This window comes from Lepisosteus oculatus, chromosome 12 (assembly GCF_040954835.1).
Source record: "Lepisosteus oculatus isolate fLepOcu1 chromosome 12, fLepOcu1.hap2, whole genome shotgun sequence".
Classification (NCBI taxonomy): domain Eukaryota; kingdom Metazoa; phylum Chordata; class Actinopteri; order Semionotiformes; family Lepisosteidae; genus Lepisosteus; species Lepisosteus oculatus.
Genome location: NC_090707.1, coordinates 33,131,577 through 33,145,038, shown reverse-complemented (window position 1 = coordinate 33,145,038; position 13,462 = coordinate 33,131,577). Strand labels below are relative to the sequence as shown.

Sequence of the window (13,462 nt, the reverse complement as noted above, 5' to 3'; positions counted from 1 at the left end):
ACATAGATGTCATGCTCTGCTTTGATAATTCATAAAACAACTTTAACAGAAAGATTAGCTTTCACACCGCATTGCTTCACTTTGTGTGCTGATGTTAGCTGTGCTGTCACTTAGCACTTGGATCCTGGGTTTTGTTGGTGGACTGAGGAGTCTTCTGTGTGGAGTTCACATGTTCTGGTGAGAACTTAGCTGTATGGCAAATTGCGGAGACATTGTCCCCTTAGAACATACTGTCTCTCAGATTCCTAAAAGTGGTGTTTTGCTTGTTTTGGTCTTATCCGTATAATCAGTGATTACCTCGAAAAAAGGGTAGGCCAGGCACACCAGGGTCTTCTGCACATAAACAATAATAATAATAATAATAATAATAATAATAATAATAATAATAATTGCTTACACTTATATAGCGCTTTTCTGGACACTCCACTCAAAGCGCTTTACAGGTAATGGGGACTCCCCTCCACCACCACCAATGTGCAGCATCCACCTGCTGAGCATTCAGTAACATGTTAAACCAGAGCAAAGTTTCTTCCAAGGTATAACTTCTCTGGGGAATAGCTAGTTATGCAGTTATTTTATATTGTAGTTTATTTAGTATCATCTGTGTTTCAGTGAAATTATCGGTTTCTCACCATTTGCATTTATACGTAATAATGTATTGTATAATCAGCCATGCAGATACAGTTCATCAAGCAAGTGTCCATGAGTGGAAAGTCTATATGAAATATGTTACTGATTCATATGCACAGACATCGGTTGAGCGCTCCCGTTGGAAAGCATTAGGGGTTATTAGAATCAGTTACACGATTAAAGCAAGTGGTCTAAAAATCTGTAGCCAGTTCGCTTGAATAGGACAGAAGGTTAAGCTGCCTGAGTGATAGCAAGGTGCAGGATGTGATCTGTAGTTGTTCAGCACAACGCTCAGTGACACGACAATCGCCAACACTCCCAGAGAAACGCACAGAACCGCAGGGGCAGAGTTGCAAAATCACCGTCGGCACTTTATGAGAAGTGTCGCTCACCCTGGTGTTTTGTTTTAATTCCGTCCGCGGCTCGAAAGATCTGGTCTCTATAAACTCTCGCTCATTTCAACTTGGGACCTAGTTTCTTCTTCCTTCACCTGATATGTTGTGTAGTAGGGCTGCTATAGGTCACTGAAATGAGTGTTGCACTTAGGTGATGGATGACATACGTCTTCTTCTATATGAATAAAGCACTTTGGGATGATGATGATGGTGATGATTATTATTATTACAGCTATATGTGTGAAGGTGACTAGGAAGTGTATCTAAGAGTTTAGGTGGAGCGTGTAACACATTGCTAGTGTTAAAAATTTCCAGCTTCAGAGCAGAGGGAATGTTTGTTGGGGGTCCTGAGTCTGTGATCAAAGCAATGATAAAGTTTACCCTAGTTAATTAAGTTCTGAGTAAATGATGGAGTGTAAATCAACGGTCCAGAAAGGCACTATATACTGTAATATCAGATCAAGACAGAGAAAGCTGGAAAAAGAGGGGGAGGGAGGAAGAGATGAGAGAGAGGAGACAGGAGACAGGAGACAGAATTTGAAGTGTGTGGCAGGTGAACATCCCTTCTTCAAGATCATCAGAAAACATCACTTTTGAGCTAAGTATTTGAACCATGCTAGGAGAGCTTGCTATTCTGGAGCTTTTGAGGAACTTGGATTTCCTGAGTGAAGAATCCCTCGGTTTAAATCGAGTGCAGTTTAGAATAGGGAAACAGGGTCCCATTTATTTTGTGGCATCTGGGTTTAATCATAAATTGTATTGTATTTAGTTTAGAAGGAAGCTTATCTCTTATTTTGGCCTTTGTAGGTGTTAAGAGTCGAATACTGTGTAGTACTCTGGAGGTTTTGGGGTGTTCTAGTTGTAGGTGTCTGAAACTCCTTGTACTGTAAGTACACCTTATGTGTTATTTGTTTATGTGTAGTTAAGAAATATTTGTTCAAACAAGTGTGGCTGAATTATTACTCTTTTCATCAAAACCGTGTCATGGAATAAAAACTTCACGTGCCTCTAAACTATACCAACTGCTCACATACTGTATATTCTTGGAGAAATCCTTACAAGTTGGGGTTATGATCATTTATTTCACCTGTTATTCTGTTCTTCACCATTTTCCTGAACCCCTTTTGTAACCCAGCAGCACAACTCAGGAAGGTGCTTAAGTTAAGGAAGAGAATGAGATAAGATTCCCTTCTCGAAATATCCAAGTGTCATCCTTATTTTATTATTAATAATGATAAACTAATAGGATACTTAATCACATATAGCTCCTTTAAAACCAATTATCCCAACCCATCAGGTAAGATGGTCTGCTTGCCTCCACTATTTGCAGCTTTTTTAATTTACAAGTTGATGAGTGACCACTATAACAGAAGCTGTCTAAATTGCAAGAGGAATATCCTCCTTGAGTAGCTCTCAGAGAATGTGAGTTTTAAATAGGTTACAGTGAGGGTGTCTCAGGTGATCTGTGAGGCCAGCAGGGCAACATTGGGCTATGTTTTTGAGTGTTTAATGGATTTTCAGCACCTAGTCAAGATACGCAAGGTATGGATTAATGTTCTCTTAACACTTGATACCTGGTTAAAATTGCGGTCCTGTCAGTGTCAGTGTATTTTTGATGTCACCAATAGGATGCTATGGTCTGATGCCAGAGGAACTCGGTATCTGTAAGACAGAGTTAAGGGTGATCCTTTGCAGCTTATCAGAGCTAATAGGAGAAAGCATTCACTGTAGAAGGTTCTGCTTCACAGACAATGTCACCGCAGAGGTGCCTTCTCTAAAGGTAAAAAAGCAAAGGAAACACTTCAGAAGTTTTGGTGTGGATGGGGTAGGACAGCATCTAGAAGCGATGTTAAGATGTATCTGGGGGGAGTCACTGGTGTATATTTTAAACGACAAGGCATCCTGCTGGCTCCTTACAAAAGGAAATAAGTTAAATTTGTTATTTTAAAAAGAAGAGAGGTTCTGTGGGACATTGAAAATAACTAATTCTTTGTGGACCGTTTCTGGACAACGGAGACTGATTATAGCAGATTATAGCAAGTATAGAACAATCTAGAACATCAGGGGGAAGATTGATTGATTGAAAGAAATGGATTGATCTCATGGTAGATTCCAGGTGTTTGTGATACTAAAGACATTAAACAAGAAGGAGTTGCGCTCTTTAGGTTTCACCCTTAAAAAGGAAGTCAAGTGCTAAGTGACAGGCAAGGAAGATTGCTTGCTCTTGCCACTGCTCAGACATAAACACCTGCAGAGCTCTCAGTACTCTGTTGCTAATGTAATACGTTGCTGGATAAAGATTTGCACTAGTTTTACGTTTACTGTCAAGATAAAGAAAATGTGTTTATGGCTCTTGCGAAGCATTAAACATTTACAGTGTGTGATATCTAAGCACTAAATTGTAGTGATACTGTCTGTGTGGAAAGGGTTTTCTACAAGTTGTAAAATGTTCAGAATACGTAAGGTACCGTCCCAGTCATAAACAGAGCTGTGTCATGAGGCAATACAGGCTGAGTAACACAGCCCAGGTAAAGGAAGATATTCTGTGGTGAAGACAATGAGATAGGCCGCAAAATCCCAGTCCTCTTTCTCTCTCGCCAGGTAAGAGCAGGCAGCCTTTCGTCTTCCTGATGGCAACACAGTATTGTTAGATTGTGTAAAATAAAAAATATGATGCGTATGTAAGCATAAAGAAGGGACCTGTGGAAAAAGCTCAGGAGAAAGAACCAGAGAGCAGCCTAACATCTGTCATGTTTACGGCTTACCAGACTGGTGTGTAAGAGACTGCAGTTGGATGAAATGTGTTGTTAGCGCACTTGGATTTAATCATGAAAAAAATGTGTGTTTTAAAAAAAATATAAATAGTGCATATTGTTTTTTGTAATTCATTACAGGACAATAACTGTTTATACCTTGTTTCCTTTGGATTCTGTTGACTCTGGTGAACTAGAAAAGTGAATCTGCTTATAGCAAATTTCTAGCTCTTAACCACACAGGGTGGTGCTGTAATCCCCAATATGCATGTTCATGAAAATAGAAGTCTTAATAATTAAATACTTTAACTGAAAACCTCTTCTCTTCATTCTGGCTTTGTCCTTATTGGTGTGATCTGACTCATTCTACATGTCTCTTGTTTAATGTCTTTTTCCTTGAAATGATATTACTTTTCAAAGCTGTATGCATGACTAAATGTTTACTATACATAGAGTACTGCTTGGTGTTTTTTTGCTTACAATGTGCCATGTCAGTCTGTGGTCAAATGTTTTGCCATGTCTTTGTATGTCCTTTGATTTAAATATTTAAGAGTCTCCTCCACACCCCACACCCATAATTATAATAATAATTTAAATTATTTATATAGTGCCTCTCATCCTATGTATTGCATATAGGAAGGCACCCAATTCTTCAAGGCTCTGCACTGAAGTACAGTGCCTACCATTGTATACTGTACTTGCAGCCCCATTACACAGCACATCAGGTGAAGAAATGAAAGATTGTTTCTCCCGTTTAAGTAACAGGGAAATTTAGGTTTGTTAGGTTGTACCTGTCCAGAGTCAGATGTAACTAAAACAATGGTGTTGACACCACTACTTATTACAATTTTGCTAACACTGGAGCAACTTGGTTTTCTTCATGTTATCTGTGTAAATTCTGAAAATATTTACAAGAGGTACAGTAGATTCTGTACGTACTTGGCAGCCTCTGTATCAAATATGAGAAATGCTGTGCTGTAACCGTTGTGACTTTGGCCCAGTGTTTATGACATTAGGAGATGATAACAGGAGAACACTCCCCAATCAAAATGCACTTGAACAGAGAGGACAGGAAGGGATTTTATTAATTGCCGGGTTTGCGGTCTTGCGCAGAAGAAAACGTTTTGTGTTTCACAGCTTCTTCTTCTTCTTGCTATTTTGTCCTTGTGATCTGAGAGCTCCTTGGTTGCTTTCAGTGCAAAATCAGGCCATTTAAACTGCCAACTGTACGTTTTACACAACAGGGAGACGAATTCGATTAATTGAACTTCTGAAACTCTTGAGCAGTTAGAAATGGTCAGAATGAACTTGATTTCATGTGTAGACAAGAGTTAAGTACACGATGGCCTGAAGACTACTCAGACTCTAGCTCTTTTAAAAAAGATTTTAGCAGGATTGGACCACGTAAGTAGAAATTACACTTTTAGATCATTTGTTTTCTCAAAAAGCAAGTCCTTTTTTTCAACCAGTTAAAATGTGTTGGCTTGTTAGTAGCAAAATATGTTTCAAATGTTGCGGATTGGCAAGCTTTAGGGCTAAAATTTAGAATAGAATAATATTAGAGTAGAATGTATCTCAATTTAAACAATTTACTGAGGTACAGTATGCTATTTATAACCACCAATATAGTGAAATACAGTATTTTTGAGCACCTGTGTTTTTGTATGTAATCTCTAACTAAATCGTTGACATTGCCTAGAATTATTAGAAATAATGAAAAATTAAGACTTCTGAGAGAACATTCTAGGTTATCTTCTTGAATTACATATAAGAAATTTGTGGTTTTGATATTGTAATGATTTTAGATTATTCCCATTTATTATGGTATTAATTGTTCTGTAAATCATGGTGTCTGTTTTTGTTATAGTAATAGAAAAAAATATTTTGGATGTTGCCACATTTTAATGTAGACTTTCAAACTTCTGTATGTATATTCAAGAATGTATTAATAGTCAGAGCAAGACATGATAAAGCATTTTCTTGCCAGAAATACCATGTTATGGCAGTTGTATATCAGTATCTGTGTACATTTGATCCTTGGGCTAAACAGTTGGGCTCTCATTTTGTTATTTATTGACGTTTCAGTAATGGAAATTCAGCTGGAAGTGACAATCATCAAGGAGAACAGTTGGGAAAAAATGTATCCAGTATGAGTGATTATTTCCAGCATACTCTAAGTGTTAGAAAGAAGCAGATCCAAATAACTAGGTGTATAGTATCTGTAGTCTTGTGGTCACGAATGTATTAGTTAAAACTTCATTTACTTTCATAACTGATAGATATTTGGAATTAGTGTCTGCATGCCACTGTTTATCTAGGCCTGTATGAAGAAAACAAAACAGAATTAGCTTTTCGAAGTAGTAATATCGGGACAATATATGCTCTTATTATATTTATAAAAGGGAACTGAAGCACATTTTTTTTATACTTTTTTATTTAGAGTTAGCAGTTGTCTTTCTCAGACTGCAGTCTTTGGGGAAAAAAGGTTTGACTTTTGAAACTTTGGTCACCCCTAAAACTACACATGGAGGGGCACACAAAAGACTTTACTGTCATGTCATCTTTATATCTTTTGGGTGGACCTACAGAAGTATCTCATTTCTGTCACTCACCCTTGCACTCAGTATCTGCCTTCTTCCTCCTTCCTGTGCTTTAACTGGAATTGGGTTCAAATGTATTTGCAAACACTTCAAATAGTTTGAAAGATTTATTAATCTCTCTTTTAAGGTGAGACCTACAATGTCCATCACAACTCCACCTGTTGCTATTCATTCAGCTCAGTGTAGCTTTCCTTAACCTGAAGCATTGAAGTCTCTGAAAAGATCATGAACAGATGTGTGACATATACAGTACATGAATGGATACTGTTACTGGCGGGGGTAGGACTTGGTTTGAGGTGTAGGTGGAAATAAATCTTAAACTCTATGAACCGTGTTTGCAAATGCATCAGCCCATGTCTGCCTTTAACACGTAATTTTCCTGCTTTATCTATTCAGCTTATCTTGCGTTGGAACCCACCTCCTTTGCCCACCCTGGGTCCCAAAGTGCCTGCCAAGGTAACCTCGGGCTCTGTCTGTGAAAATGGGCTTTCCTTAATAGTATCACAGCTGGCGTCCTTAAACGTACATTGGTATATAATTGGGGAACACTAAATGGTGGCACTACCTATTTCTCAATCCCTAAGAAGAGAACCAGAATTGTATGTTATATGTTGTTCAGTTGTATGTTGCATTTCTTGCTGCTTAAATTGATGAATAAATTATTTTGAATAGAATTGAATTTGATGATACCATAAAAAAAAATTTAGTCCATGTACAGTACTTCAGTTCCAGAGCTCAGTAATGCCAACTTTGTCAAGTTTTTGATAATGGAGTTACAGTACTAATTAACTTACACCCAAACTAAACGCTTATTTTAAACAAGTAGCCTATATAATACAAATGAATTTGTATTTTATATTCAAGACAGTATAAAAGAGAGACAGCGGTTTTATACAGAAGTGGCACTGTGAAGGTTGCCCAAATGTAAATAACAAATATATTTTTGATGTCAACAAAAGCATATCTATTTCACAGACATTTCCCATGTGTCCATGGATGTTTTGAAAGAATATTATTCTAGATTTGGAATATTAGTATCTTATGTTAGAGGGTTAGTAAAGAAAACAACAGATATAGAAGTTGTTGAATGAAAAAACTTAGCTACACGTCTAATATAAGATACCTTAAGACTTACACGAGACCCTCTTTATACCTTTCCTGACTGTGCGCCTTCTCTTTGCTTAGTTCTCAGCTCAGACAGGGTGGAACAGATGACAAAAACCTACAATGACATCGACATGGTTACACATCTCCTGGCTGAGGTGAGCATCTTTATCTTCTTCCCGTCTCTGACGATACTCTGTACCTCATATGACTCACGGGGACACATTTCTAGCTAGATCATCCAACCATCTCCCAGCCACGTTATCTAATACAGGGTCTCAACCTGTGCCGGCAAGCAGTGGACATACACAAGGATACACCCTGCACAAGACTCCAGTCCATCCCAGAGCAGACGCAGACCCAGACCCAGATATGCACACAGTCACCCTAAGACCAATTTTCCAAGTAGCCAGTGAACCTACCTGTATGTCTTTCAAATATGGGAGCGCCTGGGAGAAGCCTACTCAAACACAAGGGGAACATGCAGACTCCACACAGACACCATCCCCGGTCCAGAATTGAACCCAGGGCCCTGTTCATTAAGGATTCAGCCTCAGAGATTTTGTTTAAACTAACAGACTAACATTTTTTTTTTCTGACAATGTCCACCAGCAGCCAAAGTGTCCAGCACATCTATATACAGTACACTGTGTCATGGGGAAAACTGAAACTTGAAAGAGAATCTAGAAAGCACTGAATCGTAGCGGCCTGTTTTTGGCTTTGTATACCGTCCTGAGTGCTGCCCCCAGGGTGACGTGTTGGTCTGTCCCTTGCCCCTCCTCAGAGAGATCGGGACCTGGAGCTGGCGGCCAGGATAGGCCAGTCTCTCCTCCAGCGCAACCACGTCCTGCAGGAGCGCAACGAGGCCCTGGAGGAGCAGCTGGCGCAGGCCTTCGACCAGGTGAGGGCAGTAACAGGGCCTCCCAGGCTCCACTGTGGCGCTGTCGTTGCAATGCATTGTGGTTCTTGTTGCCATGTCGAGTCTTTATTTCAGTTTCTTTCTTTTCACTGCCTCTGAGGAAAGATCCCCTCCTAAATGTCTAGTGATGAAATGGCATTATGTACACTTTTCTTAAAAGATTAAATATTAAATAAGAACCCTCTGGTCAAATTAGGCAACATGATTGGTTTGAAGTGGAAGAGAGAGGCATTCATCATCTGCTTTTTGGACAGTTCGCTATATTTCAGTGAGTTCAACCTCACACACCTTTAAACTCATCAGAATCTTACACTGACTGACAGCAGTTCTAATCTCATAATTGGGGTATAACTAGGCTACAAGCCTTGGAGGACTTGTTTAGTTCATATCGCCTCTTATCCAAGTTGTTTTAGCTGCTCACAGAAGTCTTACACTAAATTCAGTGATGTTTCCTGATATTTTGACCTGTACACAAACTCAAGCTGACTAGAGTCATGCGATTCCAGGTTATTTCAAAGTTAAGACAGGTTTTATGTAATTGAAGCAATGAAAGTTTAATTTTTGGTTTGTCTAGTTAGTATACTTTGAATTCTTTAATTCTTTATTTTGCCAGGTAAGTTAACTGAGAAACAAGTTTCATTTACAAGACCCATTTTTAGAGCAGAGCGATAACTAGTGAAGTACCCTGCAGATAGTCAGAAATCTGGAGTCCTTACCACTAGTACATGATGCTACCAAAATGTAACATATAATTTCATTGGCAAATTGGTTTCTGCATTTTGTCTTTCAACACTTTGCAAACAAACCGATGTTTGTTCTGTAGCAGACTACTTTATAATTCTCTGCGTCTGGTCCTCAAGATCTGGACATCTGGAAATTTCTGTCCTTAATTCTGTCTAAACAAGTACTGCGCCTTCCCAGACCTTGAACATTGAAATCCTAAACAGTTTCTGGGTCGCTTTATACCACCAGCAGATTTGAAAATTCAAATGAAAAGAAGCTGATCCACGTTCTGAAGTACTGTACGTGATTTATTCAGTTATATATCTCTGTACTCTTGAGTTAAATCTACAGCTGCATTGTTTCATTCCCGATATGTGTTTGTTCCCAAAGTTGCAATTTTGTATTCTTATCTCAAACATCGAATCTCTGATTTTGAGCATGGGACAAATACAAGTCTTAGAGTTTCTTGTACATTGAATGGGGCATTTCATATGCTATTCTCTGCCCTGGTACTACTTTAAGATATGTAGTATTAGATTTTTATTAATTCACCTTTGCAATTTTCGAATTGGCTTTGAACAAACTAATTTTCAGTTTTGAAAAGGGCTGTATGCGTAACTGGAAATATCATTTAATTCCGTATGTACCGGATGCCTAGTTTGAACCCGGTAGGTGATGTTTAGTGGCTTGGTATCCCAGCATGCTGTGCTGTCGGTGGGCAGGTTCACCAGCTGCAGCACGAGTTGTCCAAAAAGGACGAGCTACTGCGCATCGTAGCCAGCGCGTCGGAGGAGAGTGAGACGGACTCCAGCTGCTCCACTCCGCTGCGCCACAACGAGTCCTTCAGCCTGGCTCATGGGCTCAGCCAGCTGGAGGCGCTGCAGAGCAAACTGCACGACCTGGAGGAGGAGAACCTGGCCCTGCGCTCGCAGGTATCCAAGCCCCTGCGCACGTTCCGGATTGTTCTGTCGCGCTCTTGCTTTCCTTCCACCAGTTTCCCATCTGCTTCAGACTTGGCGATGCGCATTAAAAAGTATTCGTTTGTCTCGGCTTCATCTCCAGAGGGTCTGGGTATGTGTAGGCAAAAAGAAGTAGGAAAAGTACTGAGATGGGAGGAATGCCTTTGTTTCATTTGTAACCTTTTAAACAGCTTGTCTAATCAGAGCTGGTTGCCTAATGAAATGTTAAGTGTTCCAATTTTAAAGAATTGTGGGATAAGCCTTTGAGAGCGCTAGGTTTGAAAGAGGAGCTCAGTATATACTCCTAAGCCACTATATATAATTACACTATAAACTTTATGCCTTTTTATGGTAAACTCTGATATAGCTTTGACTGTACCTGTTTTTTTTCTCTTTCATTCTCACTTTTTCATCCTTAATTTCATTTTTCATCTCTTTTTCAAAAGTTGATTCTTATGAAGTGTAAAACGTAATGTCTCTGCTGTGACTACTCTGTAATATTTAATGAACAAAATTGAGAAAGAAACGTTAAGTCTTCAACAAACGGGCGGCACGGTGGCACAGTGGTAGGCATTGCTGCCTCGTAGCGCTGGGGCCCTGGGGTCACAATTCCAGACCTGGGGTGCTATCTGTGTGGAGTCTGCACGTTCTCCCTGTGGTCACGTGCAGTGGTGGTCCAGTGACATATTGGTAGGTTTATTGGCTTCTGTAAAAAGCTCTAAAAGCTGGTGTGAATGTGTGTGTGTTTGGGTCCGTGTCTGCCCTGAGATGTACTGGTGTCCAGTCCAGGGTGTATCCCTCCTTGATCCCATATCCTTGCTTGCTGGGATAGGCTCCAGCTCTCCTGCTACTCTGAATTGGATGAAGCTGTTAGAAAATTGATGGAAGATGGAGTGTGATGGAAGACTGGAAGGAGACCAACAGCAGATTCAAAAGACTTATTAACTTATTATTTTTTATTTAGATTCCTTATTATTTGTTTCTCCACAAAGAACCTTTCATATTAGTAGCCCTATACATGGTTTTTGCTTTCAAGGACTATAGTTTTCCATTGGTAGAAAGACGTTTGGGCACATATTTATGCAGTGACTGTGTTGCAGTGTAAATTTACCAATTTAATAAATGGTATTATAATGCAGGACTGAACTAAAATTACAATTACTGTTTTACTCGAGACAAAGCTTTATTTTCTTTTTAATGAAGTAAAATGTGAGGACAGTATCCTTGATAGGGGTTCTTTAACAGAACGGGCAGTTAATCATTACGTGTGGCATTGCCAAGTAGAGAAATTCTTGAGGAAGAAAAGTGAGGACAATGATGTGAACACGACAGAGCCAGTTGAAACAGAGTTTAAACCAACCATAGTCATGTTTCTTAACAGTTTTTGCCCAGCTAAGTCAAGGTCTCAAAATTGTTGTCGTTGTTGTTCTGTTCTAGGCTTGCCACTTAAAGACTGAGACCATCACATATGAGGAGAAAGAGCAGCAGTTGGTCAGCGACTGTGTGAAAGAACTCAGTAAGTTTTGGTTGAATGCGAAAAAAGTGTTTTAAGTCATTGTTGTTTATTGTAATAGCCCAGATATTTTCTCTCATGGCCATACGCTGTGCTTTAGAAAAAGCAGTACGAGGAGCAATGCTGAGTTTTAAATCGCGTTCCTTAGTTATGAAGTTCTTTCTTTACAGTGAGCTTGTCTGCTCAGTGACCATGTGTGTTCCTTGGTGTGCACAGGGGAGTCTAACAGCCAGATGGTGGCGATGACGGAGGAGCTGTCTCGAAAGAATGAGGAGTTGTTGAGGCATCAGGAGGAGATCGCCACCTTGCTCTCTCAGATAGTCGAACTGCAGCACCGGGTCAAGGAGGTGAGAACTCTGAAGATACCAACCTTCCACTACTCGTCCTGACCTGCAATAATAATAATAATAATAATAATAATAATAATAATAATAATAATCCCCTCCACCAATGTGCAGTACCCACTTGGATGATGCGACAGCAGCCATAGTGCGCCAGTACGCTCACCGCACACCAGCTATCAGTGGGGAGGAGAACAGAGTGATGAAGCCAGTTCAGAGATGAGGATTATTAGGAGGCCATATCAGGGAGGTCTGGGAGAAAATTGGCCAGGCTGTCAGGTTTACACCCCTACTCTTTTTGAGAAACGCCCTGGGATTTTTAATGACTGTGGAGATTCCGGCGGACAGCGCCTTTTTTACAGTATAGTGTATCCGTTTCTATACTGGGACCCACACAGACTGTAAGGAGAGCAGTTACCTTAGTTTTTCCCAGGAGGTCTCCCGTCCAGGTACTGACCAGGCTCACACCTGCTGAGTTTCAGTGGGTTACCAGTTGTGAGTTGCAGGATGATATAATTGCTGGCAAATCTCCCCTGGCAAAGTCCAGTTTTGTCACAAAATTCCCTGAGTTTGATTCAGAAGTTTTAGTTCGAGATCTTTGGCAGCCAAATGAAAAGAAAAAGTGAAAGTATTAACTTCTATAATGCAATGTTTTTACAACAGTAGGTTTTAACAACAGTTAATTAAAGGAAACTAATTTCCATGGTCCTATGCCATTTTTCCATTGCTTAAGTATACTGTGCACTCTTGTGACGATGATCTCGGTGAAAAATGTAGCATGTTGTTAAATGTTTGTCCTTTATGCTTGTGTTTTCTGCAGTTGGCGATTGAAAAAGAAGAGCTAAAAATTCATCTGCAGGCTTCCAAAGATGCTCAGCGGCAGCTCACAGCAGAAGTATGGATGTCTTGTCCATCTCTTTTCCCATTTTTGATAGTTACTTTTTTTATTTTTCATGACTCGTGCTCGGTGCAATACAATTCCCAGAACATTTATTTTGTTGAACGATATAAATGTTCTTTAACTGTCACTTCTGAAATAAAATGACAGAATCTGAAAAGATTAAATCGCTTGATGAAGTTTTCCAGAAATGACTTTTCTCTTTAAACATTTCCAGCTATATTTAAAAAACGATGGAAGTGATCTGAATGGCTTTACTGGACATCCCAGAATGCACCTGCAAAATTACCCAGCTTGAGGCTTACCTGCTGTAAACACACATATAATTCTCCTTCACTTTGATTTCTGCTTAATAAAGCAGATTTTCTTTCTTTTTTATTTTGACATTTCACTTTGAAAAATGTGACATTTCTGCTTGTACCATCTGCTGGAGTTGTTTCTAGCATGATGTTCTACACACTCTGAAATTACAAACCTGCCCAGGATGCTAACATAAAAACTTGAGGCTTTGTTTATGGGCAACAAAAAATGATTTTAGAGATGCAAGAAGTATCTATACTTGTCCACTTAAAAACAACAGGAGATACCTCTTATACAATAAGAGCTCCTTCATACAACGTATTAACT

At 39.5% G+C, this 13,462-nt stretch overlaps 1 protein-coding gene across 7 annotated transcripts in view; it reads left to right on the top strand.

Annotated features, from left to right (window-relative positions):
* The window catches only part of trak2 (trafficking protein, kinesin binding 2), a 61,654-nt gene that overhangs the window by 34,213 nt on the left and 13,979 nt on the right, over window positions 1–13,462 (top strand). For 5 of the 7 annotated variants that reach the window (XM_069196951.1, XM_069196952.1, XM_069196950.1 and 2 more), the window contains 7 exons: window positions 6,775–6,834; window positions 7,564–7,640; window positions 8,267–8,383; window positions 9,847–10,056; window positions 11,521–11,599; window positions 11,813–11,943; window positions 12,758–12,832. In XM_069196951.1, the coding sequence (XP_069053052.1) occupies window positions 6,775–6,834; window positions 7,564–7,640; window positions 8,267–8,383; window positions 9,847–10,056; window positions 11,521–11,599; window positions 11,813–11,943; window positions 12,758–12,832 (749 nt within the window). The remainder of the gene's footprint in view (window positions 1–6,774; window positions 6,835–7,563; window positions 7,641–8,266; window positions 8,384–9,846; window positions 10,057–11,520; window positions 11,600–11,812; window positions 11,944–12,757; window positions 12,833–13,462) is intronic. The other 2 variants (XM_069196953.1, XM_069196955.1) reach the window with 1 other exon arrangement.